The sequence below is a fragment of the Salarias fasciatus genome, chromosome 13 (genome assembly GCF_902148845.1).
Source record: "Salarias fasciatus chromosome 13, fSalaFa1.1, whole genome shotgun sequence".
Lineage (NCBI taxonomy): Eukaryota > Metazoa > Chordata > Actinopteri > Blenniiformes > Blenniidae > Salarias > Salarias fasciatus.
The window spans coordinates 921,682-944,540 of NC_043757.1; the positions used below are offsets into that span (position 1 = coordinate 921,682).

At 52.5% G+C, this 22,859-nt stretch overlaps 1 protein-coding gene across 1 annotated transcript in view; it reads right to left on the bottom strand.

The window, feature by feature from the left end:
• The window catches only part of LOC115399045 (1-phosphatidylinositol 4,5-bisphosphate phosphodiesterase beta-1-like), a 35,195-nt gene that overhangs the window by 2,694 nt on the left and 9,642 nt on the right, over positions 1-22,859 (bottom strand). The window contains exons 7-31 of the mRNA XM_030106183.1: positions 22,330-22,405; positions 20,668-20,768; positions 19,574-19,737; positions 18,972-19,118; positions 16,998-17,155; positions 15,087-15,169; positions 14,910-14,994; positions 14,274-14,439; positions 12,233-12,288; positions 10,061-10,157; positions 8,853-8,937; positions 8,415-8,539; positions 7,748-7,902; positions 7,345-7,512; positions 6,862-6,961; positions 5,983-6,087; positions 5,210-5,322; positions 4,867-5,023; positions 4,735-4,788; positions 4,421-4,598; positions 3,924-4,050; positions 1,868-1,944; positions 1,368-1,457; positions 1,163-1,220; positions 1,001-1,087 (exon numbers count right to left, since the gene is read on the bottom strand). Coding sequence (XP_029962043.1) covers positions 1,001-1,087; positions 1,163-1,220; positions 1,368-1,457; positions 1,868-1,944; positions 3,924-4,050; positions 4,421-4,598; positions 4,735-4,788; positions 4,867-5,023; positions 5,210-5,322; positions 5,983-6,087; positions 6,862-6,961; positions 7,345-7,512; positions 7,748-7,902; positions 8,415-8,539; positions 8,853-8,937; positions 10,061-10,157; positions 12,233-12,288; positions 14,274-14,439; positions 14,910-14,994; positions 15,087-15,169; positions 16,998-17,155; positions 18,972-19,118; positions 19,574-19,737; positions 20,668-20,768; positions 22,330-22,405 — 2,812 coding nt within the window. The remainder of the gene's footprint in view (positions 1-1,000; positions 1,088-1,162; positions 1,221-1,367; positions 1,458-1,867; positions 1,945-3,923; positions 4,051-4,420; positions 4,599-4,734; positions 4,789-4,866; positions 5,024-5,209; positions 5,323-5,982; positions 6,088-6,861; positions 6,962-7,344; positions 7,513-7,747; positions 7,903-8,414; positions 8,540-8,852; positions 8,938-10,060; positions 10,158-12,232; positions 12,289-14,273; positions 14,440-14,909; positions 14,995-15,086; positions 15,170-16,997; positions 17,156-18,971; positions 19,119-19,573; positions 19,738-20,667; positions 20,769-22,329; positions 22,406-22,859) is intronic.

Sequence of the window (22,859 nt, forward strand, 5' to 3'; positions counted from 1 at the left end):
AGAAGAGGAGGAGGAGGAGGAGGAGGAGGAGGAGGAGGAGGAGGATTGGGATGGAGGAAGAGGAGGAGGAGGAGGATTGGGATGGAGGAAGAGGAGGAGGAGGAGGATTGGGATGGAGGAAGAGGAGGAGGAGGAGGATTGGGATGGAGGAAGAGGAGGAGGAGGAGGAGGAGGATTGGGATGGAGGAAGAGGAGGAGGAGGAGGATTGGGATGGAGGAAGAGGAGGAGGAGGAGGAGGAGGATTGGGATGGAGGAAGAGGAGGAGGAGGAGGAGGATTGGGATGGAGGAAGAGGAGGAGGAGGAGGAGGAGGAGGATTGGGATGGAGGAAGAGGAGGAGGAGGATTGGGATGGAGGAAGAGGAGGAGGAGGATTGGGATGGAGGAAGAGGAGGAGGAGGAGGAGGAGGATTGGGATGGAGGAAGAGGAGGAGGAGGATTGGGATGGAGGAAGAGGAGGTGATCTTGGAGCAACCAGAGGTTCAGACGTTGCGTTTCGGTGACGTTCAGACGTTTGGAGTTAAAGGAGAATCAGAATAAGTGAATCAGGAGTCAGCAGAGCCGTCAGGATGGACACCCGGAATATTCTAAACACATGTTTGTTACAAAGTCGTGTCTTCAGCGGCGCCCAGCGCTGTCGTCATGGAAACGGGCGAAGGAAACGGTGTTGGTGACTGTGGTGAAGGTGGATGTTTCCAGCTATAAACACGCTTCATCCCAAACGAAGACACTGAGGATGAGGCAGGAAGACACAGGACGGCGTCTCAGTTTGTCTCCAGAAGACAGGCGAGACGGATGTGGACACAGTTTGGTCCATGGGGACAGAACACTGAGGGACAGGTCCACGCGGTCCACACACCGTCTCCCTCACAGTGAAATCCAGCCGAGGGACGCAGCATGGAGAACCTGGAGACGTCAGCCGTCCATCTCAGGACGGACGAGACACGCGGTTTGCTTTACCGTGGAGGACACAAAGAGGACACCTGCTGGTCCCCGCTCACCTTGGGCTTCAGCTCCTGGATCTCGGCCAGCAGCTGGTTGTGTTGCTCCACCAGCTGATCGTGACGCTTCGCCTGCGTCTCCTCCAGCTGCAGGACACGGACAGACCGTAAGAGACGGTGGATGGACAGAGAGACGGATGGACGGACGGACGGACGGCTCACCCGTTTGATGTTCTGGACCACCTCGTTGACGTAGGACTTATTGATCTCAATCTTCTCCCTGGAAACACAGACAGACGGACAACCTGAGACATGTCCTCTGCCAGCTGGGTCGCTGCATGAAGACAGGCTGTGTGTGTGTGTGTGTGTGTGTGTGTGTGTGTGTGTGTGTGTGTGTGTGTGTGTGTGTGTGTGTCCCGGGCCGTACTCCTCCGCCAGGTGTTTCTCTTTGGTCTTGGCCTGGTTGATCTTCTCGGTTCTCCTTCGGTCCATCTGTCTCTTCAGCTCCTTCTTCTCCCTGAATCAGAGACGAGAGACGAACTTTAAGAGACACTCTGAGTGGAGGTCAAAGTTCAGGACCAACCCAAAGTATCCAGACGAAGACACTCCATGGTGACAGAACATTCTGGATCGTTTCTGGAGGAGCCTCAGCAGACGTTCTGGCCTCCTTTAAAAACGTTTCCGCTCTGAATGGGTGGAGCGTCGTTCTCCACCTCCTAAACATCCAACCTGATGTGAGAACGAGACGCGTTAACCTGGAGGACGGACGACCTGAGTGGAGAGCCCAGCTGGAGAACCCCCCCCCCCATAACCCTAACCCTAACCATGTCACATTCTGAGACTCCCAGATTGCAGAGCCCTGGTTCTCGGTGTATTCTCGGTGTATTCTCGGTGTATTCCCGGTGTGCAGCGCTGTGAGACTCTTACTTGTCACAGATGTCTTTGAGCTTCTTCATCTGGGAGTTGTGGATTTCTTCGGCCATGCTGGTCAGTCGTTCTGTCAGCTGGAAGAAGAACGTTCATTTCTCACTCAGTGAAACATTCAGAGATTTAAAAACTAGGCTGGGGCTCTGCTGGGATCACAGTCCGGTCCGGTCTCTGTTCCTGCTGGACCATCTGGAGTGTGGATGTTGGTCTCTGGGGTTCTGACTGGTGGAACAGCCGGCCACTGGCCAATCCAGTCCAGACCTTCACAGAACCCAGTGTGCTTGGTTCTCCGGTTCTTAATCAAAGCTTTCCAGAGGTTTAAACCATAGATTGTAAATAAATGGACAGAGCTCTCGTGACGTAACCCACAGCGTCCCAAATCCTGTCCTGAAGACTTCAGCGAGTCCAGAAGGACGTCTCCATATGGAACATTTGAAACCGGAATTAAATGTGATTGGTCCCGCCCATCACGTGACCGCATCACGTGGACAGAGGGGCCGCTGTAATAGGGCGATTTATGCTGAACTTTAACTGTTAATATAAAACCAACAAATGATTTATGTGAAAACCAGAGTCTGGTGAAGCAGCAGGTTGTAGAAACTAGAGACAGAGACCAGAATCTGTTCTGAAACCAGGAGCTTTATATGTTTATTTGCACTCTGAAAATTGGCATTTTTGAATGGTTTCAATGACACTGGGGGTCTTTGTGAAACCAGCATCATCGCCTCCTGCTGGAATTTCCCCGGAATTACAGCTTTTTTGCACTTCCCCATTATCTTCATGTTTTATGAGTGGAGGCTGGCGCCTGGTTTAAACTCGACGGCCTTCCGTTGTCCAATGAGAGGAGCGCAGAGATCATGTGGTCAAACATGACAACTGGGGCTCTGTTACCATGGGAACGTGTAAAAAAAACCAACAGTTTCACATTTACACACCAATTGTTTACACAATGTCTGTTTCCATGGAAACGGCAGAAAACTGGAAAACATGTACTTCTCCTGTTGGAGCAGTAGCAGCAGCAGCAGCAGCAGTACCAGCAGCAGCAGTAGCAGCAGCAGCAGCAGCAGTAGCAGTAGCAGCAGCAGCAGCAGCAGTACCAGCAGTAGCGGTAGCAGTAGCAGTAGCAGCAGTAGTAGCAGTAGCAGTAGTAGCAGCAGCAGTACCAGCAGTAGCAGCAGCAGCAGCAGTACCAGCTGCAGTAGTAGCAGCAGCAGTAGCAGTAGCAGCAGTAGTAGCAGTAGCAGCAGTAGCAGCAGCAGTAGCAGCAGCAGTAGCAGCAGCAGTAGCAGCAGCATTAGCAGCAGAAGTAGCAGCAGTAGCAGTAGCAGTAGCAGCAGCAGCAGCAGTACCAGCAGCAGCAGTAGCAGCAGCAGCAGCAGTACCAGCAGCAGTAGTAGCAGCAGCAGTAGCAGCAGCAGCAGCAGCAGCAGTACCAGCTGCAGTAGTAGCAGCAGCAGTAGCAGCAGCAGCAGCAGTACCAGCAGTAGCAGTACCAGCAGCAGCATTAGCAGCAGTAGTAGCAGCAGCAGTAGCAGCAGTAGCGGTAGCAGTAGCAGTAGCAGCAGCAGTAGCGGCAGCAGTAGCAGCAGTAGTAGCAGTAGCAGTAGTACCAGCAGCAGCAGTAGCAGTAGCAGTACCAGCAGCAGTAGTAACAGTACCAGCAGTAGCAGCAGCAGTACCAGCAGCAGTAGTAGCAGCAGCAGTAGCAGCAGCAGTAGCAGCAACATTAGCAGCAGCAGTAGTAGCAGCAGCAGCAGTACCAGCAGTAGCGGTAGCAGTAGCAGCAGCAGTAGCAGTAGCAGTAGCAGTAGCAGCAGTAGCGGCAGCAGTACCAGCAGTAGTGGTAGCAGTACCAGTACCAGCAGTAGCAGCAGCAGTAGCAGCAGCAGTAGCAGCAGTAGCAGCAGTAGTAGCAGTAGCGGCAGCAGTAGCAGCAGCAGTAGCAGCTGTAGCAGCAGCAGTAGTAGCAGTAGTAGCAGCAGTAGCAGTAGTATCAGTAGCAGCAGCAGTAGTAGCAGTAGTAGTAGCAGTAGTAGCAGCAGTAGCAGTAGCTCACCGTCTTGATGTGCTCCCTCTGGAGGTACTTCTGGCTGTAGTACTGCTCCTGCCTCAGAGCCAGAAGCTGCTGGTGCTGCTCGTCCCTCAGCTGCTGGAGACGCTCGTCTTTCTCGGTGTCCGACGCCCTGAAACGACCAATCAGAGACGTTCTCAGAGACAGATTGACCAATCAGAGGTCCTGATCATGATGTTCGCTGATGACAGTGTCTTCTCCTCTCTGGCTCCTGGAACCTTGACAGCCATGTGGCCTCGTTCCCTGACTGTCAGGGTCTAAACCCTTGTGCTGTCTCCTCATGAGGACTGCTGTCACCGAGGGGACAGACGACCAGAACGAGAACCAGATCCAGATCCAGAAACAGATCATGTTCAGGAAAAGAAGTGATTTTTGAGGACTATTTTATATCTGATGACATGTTTTAAGGTCAGGCTGACAATGGTCCTGATGTGTGTGTGTGTGTGTGTGTGTGTGTGTGTGTGTGTGTGTGTGTGTGTCACCTGGCCTTGCTGCGCTGCCGCGCCGTCTTCTTGTTCCTGCTGCTGAAGTCTCTGAGCAGCTCGGAGGTTTTCTTCTGGTGCCTCCTCACCAGCTCCTTCAGCTCCTTGAACTGCCTCCTCTGCTCCTTCTGGTGACCTTTGGACTGCTGCAGGTTCTCCAGGCTGCACACCGGCACCTCTGTGAGCGCACGCACGCACACACACACACACACACACACACACACACACACACACACACACGGCAGTTCAGGAAAGACCGGCCGCCTCCTGCAGCTGGTGCAGCCGGTGACAGAGATCCGGAGCTGGATCCTGACCGATCAGGACGCTGAGGACCAGGTCTTCGGTCTTGGCCGCCGGTTTGGGAGCGTCTGAGGAGAGAGAGGACGAGGTTCACACCGGGACACACACCACTCCGAGAGGGGCTGCGTCGGGCTGAAGGGCGCCACCTGTGGCCGCCGCTTGCTGATTGGTGGCGGAGGATTTGGGCGTGGTGGCGACGGGGGTGTGGCCTGCCGGTCCGGACGCCGGGCTCAGCCCGTTCTCCAGCGGCGCCGATCTGGGGTCGTTCTTCCGCTCCGCTGCTCTGCAGCTCTCCACCTCGTCCTGGACACCAAGAGACAGGGTGAGTCCCAGACGGAGCCGGACCGGGACGGGCGGGGATGGGCGGGGCCGGGCAGGGCCGTGTGGGGACGGGCAGAGCCGGGCGGGGACAGGTGGGGACGGGCGGGGACGGGCGGGGCCGGGTGGGGACGGGTGGAGCCGGGTGGGGACGGGCGGAGCCGGCCTGACCTCGGGCTGCACGTCCTCCTCGCCGTCCTCCAGCGTCAGGGCGGCCAGCTGCTTGGACCGCTGCTCCAGCAGGTTGACGTAGCGGATGGGGTTGGACAGAGCCTCGATCACATCTGGAGGGAACAGGAGGGAACATCTGGGTCAGGCTCGTCCAACACAGTCCGACACTGCAGGGAGAAGGTTCCAGATGACGTCCGGCGTCCTGCAGCTCCCTGGAAGCAGGACCTCCTCCAGAAGTTCAGATGATAACAACAGCGGAGACTCAGAGAGGAACATCTGTCTAAAAACTGTTCTAAAGAACCAAATAAAGTTCAAATGGATCAAAGTAGCATTAAAAATAAAAAGTATCAATGAAGTAGCAACAAAAGTACAAAATTACAAAAAAGCATTGATGTTCTTTCATGTTTTCACAAACTGCTGTGAAAATCCAAAATGAAAAGACTGAAACTAAACCGTCGGGATCCGAATGAGAGAACGACGCTGAATCTGAAACTCACAGGAGTCTCCGGTTGACGAGACTTTTGTCTTTTTTGTGGCTCTTTGCTGTTTGGCTCTGAGGTTTACATTAACGGGGGGGGGGGGGGGGGGGGCGACCCTCCACTGGGGGGCGCCAAACCTTACCAGGCTCACAGAGCCCCCTTGATGTTAAAAGTTAAAACATTCATGCATGTCTTAGAATCCATGCATGTATTTAACTGAAGTCACAGACAGAGGCAGCTGCTGGGGGTCAAGGGTCAAGCTCCTCCTACCGACAGACTTCTCACGGTTCGTACCTGCGAAGGTGTCGGGGACGTAGTCTTTGACCTCGATGTAGACGAACACCGCCGGCAGGATCAGGGACTGGTTCTTCTCGTTCCGCAGGCCGATGTATCGATAACCTACAGACGCAAACACGACATCGTCAGCTGATTCGTCGGCTCCGAAACGCCAGGAGCCGCACGACCTTCAGGAGCCTGCCAAGGTCAAACGTGAATCTGAAGAAACACACACTGAGAGGAGCTGACGGAACCAGAGGCAATGTGTAAAGTGTAAAGTTTAGTCTTCTCTTTCAGTTTGGACACACTTGTTAATTTCAGCCCAGGAAAGATGTGACAGTGGATCTGAGACACGTTTTCTGGACACACACACACACACACACACACACACACACACACACACACACACTAGGAAAATGAATAAAGTCAAATAAGTGATTGTAATTCTGATCAGAATGATAATAATCCACACTATCATTCAGTTTTTACAGTTTCAATCATTGATCAAGTTAATCAGAGGAGTTAACCCAAAAAAATAAAATAGATGAATCTGTTCTGTATTTAAAGTGTTTTCAGGAGGTGGAGTCTGAATAAATTATGGATTAATAAGAAAAATCGATACACAAGATACACAAAGAACAGAGACAACGATGGAACAGTGGCTTGAATGGACATTTACAGGAAAAGATGGAGAAATGGAGAAGAAACGAAGAAAAGATGGAGAAAAAAATCACAAAACGATGGAGGAAACCTGCAAAAAAGATGGCGAAACAAGAAAAGAGGGAGAAGAAGACTTGAGAGATGACTGATGGATGGAGAGGTGGAGCAGTGAGCGGCTGAAAGATGACAAAGAAACAGCAGGAGAGGCAGATGAAAGAGAAGGAAGACAGGAAGTACCTGGTCTGATGGCGGAAACCGGGATGATTCGATGGCCGATGAACTTCCCTCCTTCCTCAAAGGCAGCGATTCTCAGCGAGGCCAGAGTGGGAAGAATCACCTGTTTGAATGAGGAGTGTAAATCAACCTGCCTGTTCTCTGACGCTCACTCACTTCCTCTCACTTCCTCCCCTTACTTCTTTTCATTTCCTCTCATTTCCTCAATTCCTCTGACTCCCACCGTCTTGAACACGCTCATTTCCCTCCACTTCCTCTCATTTCCCCTCACTCCGCCTCACTTCCTGTCACGTTCTTGAAGATGCTCACTTCCCCTCACTTCCTCTGACTTTTTCCCCTTACTTCTTTTCATTTCCTCTCATTTCCTCACTTCCTCTGACTCCCTCTCACTTAATCCGATGCTCATTTCCACTGACTTCCCCTCACTTCCCCCCACTTCCTCTCATTTCCTCTCATTTCCCCCCACTTCCTGTCACTTCCTGTCACCTTCTTGAAGACGATGGGCTCCTCGTCCCACACTGGGTTGATGGCGTTGTTGTTCTGGGACGTCTTGGTCTTCAGGGCTTTCCTCCGGGTGTCTGCTGGAAGGCCGAACATCTCCACCTCCACGTACACCCCCACCCTCCGCTCCGTCACAAACTGGCCCGAAATCACCTGAACCACACGCCAGAAACATGAGACGCTCCACATGTCCGGCGTTCTGGACTTCAAGTCCTTCAAACTGCTGTGAGACTAGAAGAGGTGATGAAGAGTCCTGAACTCGGACCGCTCCGGGTACCCGGAGGTCCTGGATGTACCCGGATGTACGTATCTGAACAGACGGATGTGCAGGACTACTGGAGCCAGTCCTCGGCACCTGGTCCTCAGGACGGGTCTGTCGGGACCGTACCTTCACTGAGAGGGTGTTGGCCACGATGCCGTCCACCGTGTTCTCCGTGAACGGGTCGAAGTGTTTGTCCGGCCGCCTCATGAACTCCGGCTTCAGCCTGTAGCCGCTGCGGCCGTTGTACTCGAACATGAAGAGGTTGAGCTGCATGGACAGATCTGGAACGGAGAGCCGGCGTCAGGACCGCTCACCGGGGAGGGGCGGCGGCGAGGAGCGGCGCTATTCTGGGCGTCGGTGCTCTCTGAAGTAAACTTCCTACTGGGCTCATTCACTACGCTGAGCGTCTGCTGCCTGGACGGCGTCCAGCGCTGGACGGCCGTGAAGTCCTCCCTGCTGACTGAGAAAAAATCTGGATCTGCTCAAAAGTACAGAACGGCTAAAAATATCAGCGGTTCGGCTCCAAATGAAGAGCGGTGGGAAATATCCTCTAATGGGAGGAAACAAGAAGCCGGCGACTGACTGAATCTATTTACAGAGCCTGAATTCAAACCAAATCAAGTCAACCATGTGTTTGAGGTTGAGGCACGTTTTGAGAAACTGTCCTTAACAAGTTTAAGTCATGAGAACAAGGATTAAACAGGCTACGGCTCTTCTGGTTCTGGACCAGCCAGACGTCTTCATACACTATCACCCAGAAAACACCTGTTTCACGGCTGGAGGAACCCTTCACCTATGGTTTGGTAGTTGAGCGCCACCAGCTGGCAGCCGGCGTTCCAGAACAGCTGCGGCATGAAGTTGGACGAGTCCACTCTGGTTCCTTTGGGGTAGATCCGGCTCAGCTGGGACTTATTATACCTGGTTTCAGGGAAGTCAGGGACACAAACAGACACTGGAACCAGGAGACCCTCAGATCAACACACCGTCCTGCTGGAACCCAAACCCCGGAGGACGGAATCGAACCTGGAGCCGTGTCGGCGCACGACTCCTTTTTAACTTCCCTCTGTCCCTTTGAAGATTACCGTTTTTAATTAAAAATAAAATTCAATTTAAAGTCACTGTGACTCATTCAGCCTTTTTCTTTAAGGTTTTACACATAAAAAAGAGCATAAAGCGAGAGAAAAAAAGGAATTAGAAGAAGAGAGGCGGTTGTCATGGTAACCAAGGATACTCCACGAACTCCACCGGCGACTTGGTGAGATGCTCCAACGCTTTGGTCTCCACGAACGACGACATGTGGTAGCAGCGGGCTGCCTCTACACACACACACACACACACACACACACACACACACACACACACAGATGTCGGTTTGTCGAGCAGCACTCTGGTTTAATATTTCAGGCTGTCAGAAGATTAATTTTTCTAAATTGTGATTCAACACAGAATTCACAGAGTTAATGATGATCTACTGCGTGTTTTAAAAGTGTGTTATTTTGCATTTGAGGCAGTTTTCAGCCCGTAATGTGAAACATTTCTCATCAGACAGTCTTAATTAGCAATGAAATGATCACTGAGAGAGAATTTCCTAGAACCTGCTGGACCTGCTTCAGGACCAGGACTGGCCCCCCTGCTCCAGAACACGGCTACAGGAGGAGATCCGGAACTTCAGCTGAAGAATCCGGCCCTCTTAAAGCTCATGTCCGGAGTTTTGAACGAGAGAGGGTTTTTTTTAATCCAATGTCTGGAGGCTCCTCCCTCCCTCTGCTTTCATGAGCGACCAAGCCACGCCCCTTTAATTGTGCACGCTATTATCCGTCGGGTGAAAATGAGAGCCTCCGACTCCTACAGCATCCGACACGTTTAGCTGTTTCCGGTGGATGTTCAGCAGACGGTGGATATATCCGAGGTAAGCGGCGGCTGCTGCGGAGCTAACTCTCCTCTGCTGGGCGAGCGGCCGTGCTCTCTGGCTGCTCCACACTTTGATTGACAACACGAGAATGCAGAAGCTCGAAGTCTATTGGCTGACACTGACCGGTGCTTTTTCGGATAACATGGGGGTCTATGAGACGAAGGCGGGGCTCATAAATAAATGTTTATATTGCTTTATGCTGATATTATATTGTAGTATCGAACCAGACTGACACATTTAAGCTCTGTTGAAAAATGATACATACGTTGGAAACGAACGTAAACTCCGGACACGAGCTTTAATTCACCCGAACTGAACATAAACTATGTCCCATAATGCACCTGTGCTGTACAGGGTGAAAAAGCCCCTCTGACAGTAAAATGAGGTGAACTCATCACACATGAGGTTCCAGGTTCAACAGAAAACTGTAACCCTGATTCTGAGATTAATCCCAGTTTAACTGAATCTTCTGAATCTGACTGATGAACGGGTCGACCCTCCGTCACGCTTCAGCCGCACGGTCTTACTCTTGGAGGCTTCGAAGGAGTTGAACTTGGTGGGCTGGACGTAGTTGACCAGCGTGGACATCTCCTCCGTGGCCACGGCCTCCCGCTCGGCCGAGCCCTGCGAGACACAGCAGGGGGTCAAACTCCCAGACGGAGACGAGAGACAGCAGGGACAGCAGCAGCGTCCAGTCAGGTACAGCAACACGACGCACACATGGAGGAGCAGCAACAGCAACAGCAGCAACAACGACACCAGACAGACGCTGGACTCCTGGATCTCTCTTCCAGATCCGACCCCCTCCGGTGGTTTAGAGGAGTCTGGCTGAGCTGAACGGCGGGCGCGGTGCATGCTGGGAGCGGCGGTCTGCTCTGGTTCACCAGGTTCTTCTTCTTCTGGAGGTTTCTACGTGTCTGTCTCGCTGCGTCTGTATTTCTGGTTGATGAGTTTCCGCCGCTGCTCTCGCTCGCTCTTTACGTTCTGTTACGCATGAAGACGCCTCGTTTCGGCGTCAAAGAGCCGGTGACCAGCAGCGGCTCCGCCAGCGCCGTCCCCGTCTCCATGGAGATGGTTCCACCATTTCCAAGATGTTGCTTCAGGGTTCTGAGCTCCATCGGTCGGGAACAGAAACGGTCAAAGGTCAAAGAAAAAGCAGGAGAGACTCCGGAACACGAGAGTCCAGAGTGTTCGGTCTCGTTTGGCTTCACTGTGACGTCCAGTAAGTTCCTGTTCGGAGACCTGAGACCTGAGAGACCATCTGCTGGTCCACCGGGGACAGACTGTCTGCAGACATTCTCAGGTTCAAGCTCGGGGCTGGATGGAGGTTCAGTGGCATCCTTGTCCGGTCCCTCTGTTGACCTCTGGCTCTGCTCTGACCCCTCCGTGACCCCTGGCTCTGCTCTGATCCCCCCATGACCCCTGGCTCTCCTCTGACCCCTCCGTGACCCCTGGCTCTCCTCTGACCCCTCCGTGACCCCTGGCTCTGCTCTGACCCCTCCGTGACCCCTGACTCTGCTCTGACCCCTCCGTCACCCTTGGCTCTTCTCTGACCCCTCCGTGACCCCTGGCTCTGCTCTGACCCCTCCGTGACCCCTGGCTCTGCTCTGACCCCTCCGTGACCCCTGGCTCTCCTCTGACCCCTCCGTGACCCCTGGCTCTGCTCTGACCCCTCCGTGACCCCTGGCTCTCCTCTGACCCTTCCGTGACCCCTGGCTCTGCTCTGACCCCTCCGTGACCCCTGGCTCTGCTCTGACCCCTCCGTGACCCCTGGCTCTCCTCTGACCCCTCCGTGACCCCTGGCTCTGCTCTGACCCCTCCGTGACCCCTGGCTCTCCTCTGACCCTTCCGTGACCCCTGGCTCTGCTCTGACCCCTCTGTGACCCCTGGCTCTCCTCTGACCCCTCCGTGACCCCTGGCTCTGCTCTGACCCCTCCGTGACCCCTGGCTCTGCTCTGACCCCCCCGTTGGACTGCTTCCTGCCTCAGACTCTGGTCTTCATGTTGTGAATGGATGAATCTTCAGCTTCAACACATCTTCACTCTTCTGATTCTCCATCATTTTTTCCCATAATGCACACAGACAAACACGGGTTCCACGTCATGAAAAACAATACAGATGAAAAATGAACAAGAGCAATGAAGAAACATGAAGCACGAGTCACTGCAAATAAAAGCAAACGTTCACAGAACACGGTGGAACCCAGGAGAGGTCCAGACCTGTCAGGACCTCCAGACCTGGACCTCCAGACCTGTCAGGACCTCCAGACCTGTCAGGACCTCCAGACCTGGACCTCCAGACCTGTCAGGACCTCCAGACCTGGACCTCCAGACCTGTCAGGACCTCCAGACCTGGACCTCCAGACCTGTCAGGACCTCCAGACCTGTCAGGACCTCCAGACCTGTCAGGACCTCCAGACCTGGACCTCCAGACCTGTCAGGACCTCCAGACCTGGACCTCCAGACCTGTCAGGACCTCCAGACCTGGACCTCCAGACCTGTCAGGACCTCCAGACCTGGACCTCCAGACCTGTCAGGACCTCCAGACCTGTCAGGACCTCCAGACCTGTCAGGACCTCCAGACCTGGACCTCCAGACCTGGACCACGATGACCGCCCACCATGACGTGAAAACAAACCACCAAACACGAGAAGCAGTGCTGCAAACAGACGGTGACGGCTGTGAGACGCCACCACTGACCTTTTTACCATCATCATCTTCATCATCATCATCTTCCTCACTCTCAGCCTCCATCTCTGTCAAAACGAAGCAAGTCCTCATGCAGTCAAACACAGCAGTGCGAGTCCAGCTGGTACAGGCAGGAAGCAGGCCGACCGGGTCCCAGCCCGACACTTCAACCATCATCCACAACATTATGACCACCGGAGTGCATCCTGCCCCTGTTCGGTCTGCTGACGTCTTTCTGTGAACCGGCTGACAAGACGACGCTTTCGTTGAGAACGCCTGGTCCTGCTCCAGGTACTGGGCCTGGTCCTAGTCCTGCTCCTGCTCCTTGCCCTGCTCCTGGTCCCACTCTTGGTCCCACCCCAGAGCCCTGTCCTTGTTCTGCTCCTGGCCCTGGTTCTGCCCCTGGTTCTGCCCCCATGGTCACAGAGACCAGCTCCTCTGCTCATGCTCAGTAGATGAACGATCGGAACATTGTTTTCCTCCAGAGCGTCTGACTCTCAGTCCCTACAACCGAGCTCCACTGTTTTTGGTGTTTCTGCTGTTTCCAAGCGAACAGACACTGTTCTCAGAACGCTGCTGTGCGAATATGAAACTTTTCTGAAACAAACACAGAAACTACGTGTTTTCACACAGAGGCCACAAAAGGCTTCCTGCAGGAGGCGAGTTCAGGGCTGCAGGGTGACACGAGGCCTTCATACAGCAGTCTGCCAGACTCTCAACCCTTCGGAGAGGAATTTAACCCCCGCTGGAGGTCTGAGTGGACCAGAGCATCTCTTCCTGCTCATAGACACGTGAAGTAGAAAGGCATGCTGGGAAAGCAGCTCACCTGTTTCTGATGTCACCTTTCAGTGGTCATAATGTTATGGCTGATCGGTGAATCCCGTCATCTTCACTAAAGAGAGAGTCAAATGTGAAAACGGGGGAGGAGAGCAGGAAGCGTTTCCACTCCGAGCGACGCTCAGCTTCCTGGTCTGAAGGGTCGCGACCCCGGAGCCTGAAGACTCATTTCAGCTCAGTTTCCACAAGCAGCAGTTTGACCTCAAGCGGAGCGGACCAGGAAGTAACGGCGTTAAAAACCAGGGTCGAAACCCGTCTCTGACTGAGTGCTCATCAAACATCACGAGGAAGATCGGATCCATCTGGAACCGAGGAAATCCGCTTCGGATTCTGAGCAGGAAAACTTGTTAAATTCTAGAAAAGAGACATTTCTCCATCTGGATCAATCCTGAACAGAATACGGACTGAAGGTCGCCCCTGCTGGTGAAATCAACGTACTGCACTAATGGACTGGATCCCTGGGGGGCGGGTTCTGGACTGGGGGTGGACTGGACTCTGTGGGGGCGGGTTCTGACCTGAGGACCAGATTGGACTCTGTGGGGGCGGGTTCTGACCTGAGGACCAGATTGGACTCTGTGGGGGCGGGTTCTGACCTGAGGACCAGACTGGACTCTGGGGCGGGTTCTGACCTGAGGACCAGACTGGACTCTGGGGCAGGTTCTGACCTGAGGACCAGACTGGACTCTGGGGGGGGTTCTGACCTGAGGACCAGACTGGACTCTGGGGCGGGTTCTTGGAGGTCCTGCTCACTGGAACAGGTAAAGACACCAGCAGACTGCAGAAGCTTCACTGTGATTAATGTCATGATGGAAGGAGAAGAAGAGTTTTCAGAAATCGACAGAGAAAAAACAGTATTTTCCAATAAAACCTAGAATCCACTATTGAATGAATGTAGAGAATAGAACCCGCTGTCCTCAGAGTCCCTCTGCCAGTCCTTCTGGACGGCGCTGGAGCCCACAGCTCCATTTGTGGAGCTTTTTAAAAGCGTTGCTGGTGACTCACGCTTGAGAGGACATACAGCTGCTGAATGTGAAAACAGTTTGGAAGACAAACGGACAAAAGAGCCGCTTCTCTGGCGACTGGTGCCGGTAAACGGCAGCCTGAATGCCGGTCGCCTGCCGGTCCTGAGTTTTCGGTAGAATCTGACGGTCTGTTCAGAGAGTCGCAGCTGAATATCGTTCACGTGGACCTGAGAGCTTCTGTCTCTGCGTCTCACCTCCTGTGTTGTTGCTAGGAGACAGCGGCTCGTTGCTCTGATTGGCAGGTTGGTCCGTCAGTCGCTTGGTGTCGGCGTTGTTGGCGGGTTTGTGGGATTTCTTGTTCTTGATGAGGATTTTTCCCATCAGTTCCTGAGGACTGGGCAGCGGGACGCCCGACTCCAGCTGCAGACACACAGCGGGGACGAAAGACAGCCAGTGAGCTCGAGACCACGTCCAACTGCCGACCACATGAGACTCACCGTCTCTGATAGTCAGTACTGTAAATCCTGCACTCCTCTGGTGTGTGTGGGAACAGCAATCTGTCCACAAAATCATCCAATACACTGATGACAACGCGCTCTACAGAAAGACTGTGATCAGAGTCGAGTTTATGTTGATCAGAAATCATATCAGAGTAGGTCTTATTTTCTTGTCATTTAGCCTTTACTGAACCGGGTCAGTCCAGCTGAGCCTCAGCAATCTCTTTTCCAAGGGAAGCCTGGCCGAGACGGCAGCTCAAGACATTCAAAGGGTTTAGAGTACAGTGACAAGGTAGAAAGTAGAGGAGTACAGTCAGTCTGCAGGAAATGAATGGATGTGTGTGTGTGTGTGTGTGTGTGTGTGTGTGTGTGTGTGTGTGTGTGTGTTCTTACTGGATATTTGTCCAGAGGGTCAATCAGCAGAGCATCTCCAAAAATGGAGCGGCAGTATTCAGCCATCTTGGCCTGCTGCTTCAAACTGTCGTACGATCAAACAGAAAACGAGGAAGACGTCAGTAAAGCTCAGAATCTGCTAAACCGTCAGAGATGGAAAGAGACAAAGGTTCTCACGAGTCTACGTGGTTCTCGAAGGAGAGGATGACAGGGAAGGGCGACGTCTTGAAGGCGCACTCTGCGATGGCTTCAATCACCTCCTGGACCACCACAGCCAGACCAGACAGAATGGATCGGTTTTCAGTCAGTGTCAAGAAGGATTCCAGGAGGAATCAGGCTCTGGTTCTTTTCCAGCTGATGCAAGAGGTTGAAAGCGGACAGCAGTCACATGACCTCTGATTGACCTGTGTTATCCTGGAGAAGGCAGGAGTGATTATCTGGAGTCGTAACATCGACTCCCTTAAAGCTTTGACTGTGTTGATTTGGCACAGATGACTGTGTGTTCGCCGTAAACAGCTGGTCACATGTTGGTCCTGGAGTCAGGCCTGCACTGCTGTGGTGGAGTCCAGCTGGACCAGTGAAACACAGCTGTAAAAACCTGGGAATTCAAACTTTCAAGATTTTGTTTGTGGTACTGCAGAGTATATCTGATGGAAATATGAGTCTTTTAGCAAACACAAAACACTTATCAGAGGAAATGACTCAAATCTCAACATTTATTTATTATTTATTTATTTTATTTATTTTGACAGGAAAAGATTAAAACAAAATCTGGCCTGACTCAGCAAATGCTGGTTTTCAGCAGGTTCCTGCTCTGCAGCAACACAAAAGACAAACAGACAGACACACAACAGCACAGCAAACAGTCAGACATACAAATGGGGGAGTCACACTGTAGAGGGCTGGTGGCCCCCGTCACTCGTGGTCACAGCGATGGCCGTCTGCCAAGTGCTTGATTAGAGTTTTCTTAAATCGTCCAGGGGTTTGAATGGTTCTTATATTCAGCGGAATCCCGCTCCAGGCCCCGGTGAGCGCAGAAAAGAAGGATCTTTGCCCATAGCTATTCCTGTGACGTGGTTCAGGCAGGAGGCTGCTCGCAGCAGATCTCGCTGAACGCCCGGATCCTGAGCGAAGTCTTGGAACCAGAGCGGACAATGAGGCCGATGGACAGCCGTTCATAAGGTGGAAGTAGACCTTGATCCCATGGCTCAGGATGTAGTCCTGGAAGGTCAGTGCGCCAGACAGTGATGGAGCCGTGCAGTGGCGGGTCCAGCCAGGAGGCCCATGATGGACTTTGAAAGCTCAGTTGTACAACATGAAGCCAGTTTATGAAAACTTCTGCTGTAAAATCAGAGAAATGTCCTGAAACTTCTCTTGCAGCTGTTGCATTCTGGGTCTTAGGCTGGTTTGATAGTAGGGAGCTAGTTTGATATCGGGTTCCTAGTTTGATAGCAGGTAGTTAGCTTGATAGAGAGTAGCCAGTTTGATAGCAGACAGCTAGTTTGATAGCAGGTAGCTCGGGTGACAGCAGATAGCTAGCTTTAATGTTAGCATCTCAGCTCAAACCTCAGCGTTGTGTCGCTGCTCTGAATAGAGTCGTTGAAACGGTATATGACAGATTGTGTTAGAACCTGCCAACCAGGACTGTCAGATTTAACGTTCATCAGCCTGTGATCATTAAATTAATGGGCTGAACCAATTTTTAAGAGCACTTTGAAAAATACAGCTGCTCAGACCGACTCAAACGTCACACATTTCTGTCCTCAGGACACAAACTGGAACATGACAAAGAAAGAGAGAGAAAGAAGAGAAGAGGAAATACTGATGAACTGAGACTCTGAGGGCAACAACAAGAAATCCAGAGGAACAGAGGAAGAAAACCAAAGAGATGAAGGACAGAAACACAGAAACACAACGTCTGGAGCACTTCGTCACTGACTGTGTAAAATCAACCAGGATGAGACAGCAGGAAACATTTAAAGTCACTCAGATTGACAAACAGCGTCCCACAGAGGGTCGCATGGGGTCAAACTGCAGCTGAGGAAAGGAGAAACTTGACTTCGTGTCCCGGGAGAAGCTGAAACTGACCTTGAAAGAGATCTCAGACGTCATGGTGAATCCGTGAGTGATGACCGGCTCCTCCTCCGCCGTTCGTCCTTTCCAGACATCTAACTCCACACAGCGGCAGCCGGCCAGGAGAACCTGCCGGTACATCTCCACCGACGAGCTTCCTGCCAGCTGGCCGGCTGAAACACACACACACACACACACACACACAGAGTGAAAAGCTTCACACTGAAACACATTCATTCATCCATTCATTCAGGTAGGAGAGGTTTGTGTCGAGTCTCATTTGAAGCTCTGATTCTTTCGAGCTGTTTTCATTGGGACCGTTGAGGTTCTGGCTGTTTGTCCGTCTTGTTTAGAGCTCATTGCTTTTACCCACAGTTCACTGCTCCATGTCAGGTCGGACACACACTTCCATCCCAGTAAAGACCTTTGGTTCGAGGAAATGCAGACGTAGGGGTTGTTGTTGAAGATCAGCGTCACGCTGAGAAAGGCTAAAGGCCTGGGTGTGGATCTGCGTGTCGCCTCGATACACTCCTCTGTTTGCAGAATCAAACCGTCGACTGGCTCAGACCCTTCGCTGCTGGGTCGCCTCGCGTCCGGCACACTGCCTGGTATCTGTACCAGGCGCTGAATGAACAAACAGCCAACCTGTGGATTGCCAGTAGCCGACGTTCCTAACCACTTTTAAAGGTTTAGTCCCAGAAAGACGCATCCCAGATGGACACGTCCAACACTGAAACATGCATTTCAGGACAAATTCTGGCCAAAAAAATAAACAGATACTAAGTGATAACAAACTTCCTGTGTATGTGTTTGTCTTCCTATAAATAATCTGCAGTGCAGGAGCAGATGAAGAGCTCATCGTAAACAGCAGGTGAACGCTGCAGGCGCTCTGCATTAGGAGGCCAAATATCACACTTCCACGGTAGACAGGTCAGAAAGATTACATGGATCGTAACTGTGAAATGAGCAGAAGCACAAAGAGGCACAGAAATGAGCCCAGCTCTGTCTGTGGGCGGAGGGAAGTCAGAGTCCTTTCAGGGCTTCTCTGGTTAATGGGCCTCATGGAAAAACGTAGCCCGGACAGTAAAAACGTAACACAAAAACATTTTGACCACAATTTATCCTGAGAAAAAAATGTTCACGTTTAGAAAATTTTCACGTGTAGAAAATTCTACACGTGTCTCTCTGGGATGGCGCCCTTCTAAAATCACAGTTTGGCCCCATTCAGACGATCTCAAGTGAAAACACAGAAGTTTTGTTGTGTTTGGGAGATTCATTTACATGACAGCGATACCCACAGCCACCGAGAACACGACTGTCTGGAAACACCCGGCCTCCGTCACCATGGAGACGGACGAAAACGAGGCTTTCTGGAAACACTCGGCCTCCGTCGCCGTGGAGACGGACGAAAACGAGACTTTCTGGAAACACTCGGCCTCCGTCGCCGTGGAGACGGACGAAAACGAGACTTTCTGGAAACACTCGGCCTCCGTCGCCATGGAGTTGAAGAAGACGCTTTGAGGCTTTACAAAGTCATCAGCTGCCCTGGAAAGGAGCTCAATGCCTGGAAGCACCCTGCAGCCACGCCCCCCAGCGCCCTGCAGCCACGCCCCCTGGTGTCCTGCAGCCACGCCCCCCAGCACCCTGCAGCCACATCCCCAGCATCCTGCAGCCACGCCCCCGGCGCCCTGCAGCCACGCCCCCCGGCGCCCTGCAGCCACGCCCCCGGCGCCCTGCAGCCACGCCCCCGGCGCCCTGCAGCCACGCCCCCCGGCGCCCTGCAGCCACGCCCCCGGCGCCCTGCAGCCACGCCCCCGGCGCCCTGCAGCCACGCCCCCCGGCGCCCTGCAGCCACGCCCCCGGCGCCCTGCAGCCACGCCCCCGGCGCCCTGCAGCCACGCCCCCCGGCGCCCTGCAGCCACGCCCCCCGGCGCCCTGCAGCCACGCCCCCCGGCGCCCTGCAGCCACACCCCCCGGCGCCCTGCCTACCTGTCAGGTACGTGTTGTGTGACGACTTGATGAAGTAGTGGGACAGAGGGAAGCTCATGTCCTCCGACTGATCCAGCTTCTCTGGAGGAATGACGCCGTTTTCATCACTGGACAGATAACTGGAGAACGCCTGGAGAGAGATCAGGCCTGGAGGTGACACACACACACACACACACACACACACACACACACACACGCACATGCACACCCACACGCACACACATTATTAAAGCACATCTTATTCAATAAAACATTTTTAGACGTTACCATCTGTGGATTACTGTACTGAAACATTACTGATAAACTTCTTTATAATCTTTAAATGAATCTAATCTTAAAAGCAAAATGACAAAATATTAAACCTGAAGTCTGACTGCTTGTGCTCCGTCTACAAAAATTTTAATTTCATAAAAAATGTTGAAAAACTTTCACTTCTTCCTTTGCCTTTTCAGATGCGTTGAATCAGATGTAATTGTTACTTGAGTATTTTGCAAGAACAGACAGTACTCAGGAAGTAGTGCTCAGGAAGCATGTTGTGGTGTTTGTGTGTGTGTGTGTGTGTGTGTGTGTGTGTGTGTGTGTGTGTGTGTGTGTGTGTGTACCCTGTCTGAGCTGGTCCTGGTCCTGCTGGTAGCGCTCCATGGCGGCGTGGGTCTGGGCGGGCCGGAGAGGCGGGTAGAGGATCTCGTTGAGTCGAGGGTCTCGCTGCTTGTTATTGATGAAGTCGGTCATCTGGTCGATGGACAGTGCTCCGTCCTTCCCTCCTCTGCACACGTCGCACAACACAACACCGTCACCACACAGGCGCTCCCAACCTGGGTTTCCGTTATCCGGTCATTACCGGACTTTGACCGGTAAAATCTGCCGAAGTCCGACATATTTTAACACCACCGGTCAAAATGTCCGGAGAAAAATCTTCCCTCCAAGCTCAATTTTTGTTTGAATATTCCCTCCAAGCAAAAATTGAATTAAAAAAGGCCATTTCCACCTCATTTTATTAAAGAAAACAACAACAATAAAACCCCGAATCTTATCTTTCATGAACCGGCCTGGTCTATGAGGAACAAAACTTTTTAAATTCCCCGACCCTCTATTGAAGTTTAGTCCGCACGAAATTTGACAGGCGAGGGCGGGGCCCTTTGAAAAGTACACTTTGTAGCATTTAAGCTCAATTGATTCAGATAATATTTGACTGGAAAATCAAACGCTTGTCCAGTAAATTGAAAACCTGCCGGTTACGTTGTCCGGTGCCATTTTTTTTATAGCGGGAACCCTGCTCTCAACATCTCGGAAAAGTGAATTTTAATGACAGAACTCCCACCGATTCACATTAACATCTGGACTATAGAGCATCTTCCTCCTCTAACATCCAGATCATCAGAGCATTCTCTGTTTTGAGAGACGGACGATTCATTCCTGCCGTTCGGTTTTTCGCTGACCAGCTGATGGGGGGGTGAAGCCGCGTTTGTTTCTCATTGACTCTCTCTCGACTAAACTGAGTTCAGACCATGACAATCACATTAAAGTCTGAGATTGGGGCCTCTCTTCAGTCTCTGACGGAGCACCGATGGGACGCTTCTCTCCACATATCAAAGAAACTGGCCTGAAGCAGAGAACGGTTAAGGAGCAGCTTCTTCCTCTTTAATGAGGCTCTCAGCTGCGAGGTGAGCGTCTGACGGGTTTCCAGCGGACTCACTGCAGTTTGAAGATGTTCCCGAGCTCCGGGCGCGGACACAAACTCTCCAGGAAGTTCCGGTAAACGTCCAGCGTGAAGTCCTCCAGTTTGATGCTGTCACCCTGTGGATGTAAAACACACGAAGACGTCAAGCGGCCGGCGGTGAAGGCCTGGCGTCGGCTCCTCCAGAGCCCCCCCCCCTCCGACTCCGATAGTGAGCTCCGTTCATCCCGACCAGCACCGTGGAACCACCAGGACCGACCGCTGAGTGTGAGAGTGACCAGGTGGGCAGGGATGGGGACCGAACACGGTACTTTCATCGGTACCGACCGAATTCCGTCGGTACTACCGAGCGCCCATTCACGTAAAATCAAACGGCTCCATGTTTTGGCTCCTGAACGCATCCTGTGACTGTGCGGGAGTGGAAGAGCTGGAAACACTCGGGATCTGAACACAGCATTGCACACACACGAGTGTAGCGATGTCAGTAGCTAGCGTGTCAACAGAGCATGCTAGCATGTCAGCAGACCCACAGTAGGAAGCTCCTGGTTCAGCACAAGACTTTTCTCCAGGCTGAGGAATGACCGGCTACATCTCCTGCATTCAGCACCGTTAGCACGCTAGCATCTGTTAGCACGCTAGGATCCATTAGCACACTAGTATCTGTTATATTGCTAGCATCCTTAGCAACTCGTTATTTGCAGCCAGCAACAAATGAACATCTGTCACCACTTAAACACACAAAGGTACCGAGAACTGGTCCCGTTGAGTACCGGAGCCGATTCCTGGGTACCGGGTACTGGTACCGTATCGGTTCAGATGTGGACGGTACCCGTCCCTACAGGTAGGATGGATTCACCAGGAAGTGCTCAGAAAAAGATAGAATCAGTGTCTGCTGCTGTGCAGAGAGCACAGAACTGTTCCGGAGACGGGTGGAGGACTGACTGGATCCAAACTCGAAAATGTTTTTCACATCATGTCGATAAAAATGGGAAATAGTTTAATTTATACTAATTTTTCTTGAAACAACTAAAATTGCTTCCAATGTTTTATTAAACCTACAATGAACGTGATTGTAGCTCAGGGAGGGGCAACTGGTGGCCCGCGGGGTGCACACGGCCCGCACCCTTCCTCCGTACGGCCTCACCATTTAATTTTTTTTGAAAGAAAAAAATGTGTCTTCTGCTGCACACATTCGGTTGCAATGAAATACTATGGCCTCCAAATGGCACGCCGTCCGCGGCTGCAGCGTCCAACAGTGTGAAAGAGAGAGAGGCACGCTGCCTGCCGACCCCCCCCCGGACAATTTCCCGGGAGCATGGCCCGCCACCGGGGGCATCACGACAAATGTGGCTCTCTATCATTTCAGTTGCCCATCCCTGCTGTAGCTCATGGCACAGCTGGAAGGTTCTCCGCCAAGAGTCTGGATCCAGTGAAGGCACAAGTTTCATATGTAAACAGTGATGTATTGAAAATGATGTCCGTTTCTATGGAAACGGCAGAAACACTGAAAACCATGTACTTTTCATGTTGGTCCACCACTGGGTGCTGCAGACAACAAAACACTAAACATAACAATGGGGGGAAATGGACCAGGGCCAGGATCAGGACCAGGACCATGGCCAGGGCCGGGACCAGGACAACGTGGACTTCGTTCTGAACAGGCCGACTGAAGGTTCTCACCCGTCCGTAGGGCAGCCTGCAGTTCTCCAGAGCGTTCTCCACTCTCTTCCTGTCGGAGGAAAACAGGCGGACGATGCTGCAACAACAAGACGAAGGCATCAGGCAATTATCGGCTCGTCGTTAGCTACAACATGCCACCAAACCCGAAGCCACACTTTCACCTCCCAGAACCCCCGTCACGGCTTCCCACTCTGATTACAGCCTGGAAACTTTAACTTCTTCTGAATCTCCCTCGGATGTCTCGTTCCGTTTCCTTACGCCCAGAGAGTCCACATCAGTTCACCGGAAAAACCCTTTTCAGAGCCTTCGGCGGTGTTTCACTGCTGTCAGCCGAGTGGAACGGCTGAAGGTGAGCCCAGAGAGAGGTGAGCATGAGAGTGAAGCCGATCGACTCACCGGCTGGGCGTCTCTCTCAGACCCAGCAAGACAAGAAAGTACGAGCTGCCGTGTGAGTCCCGGCCTCTGGACAGGTTTGAGTTGATTATTGCACCTGTTGAATCAGTTTGTGAGGCGAGACGTTCCCTCTGCTG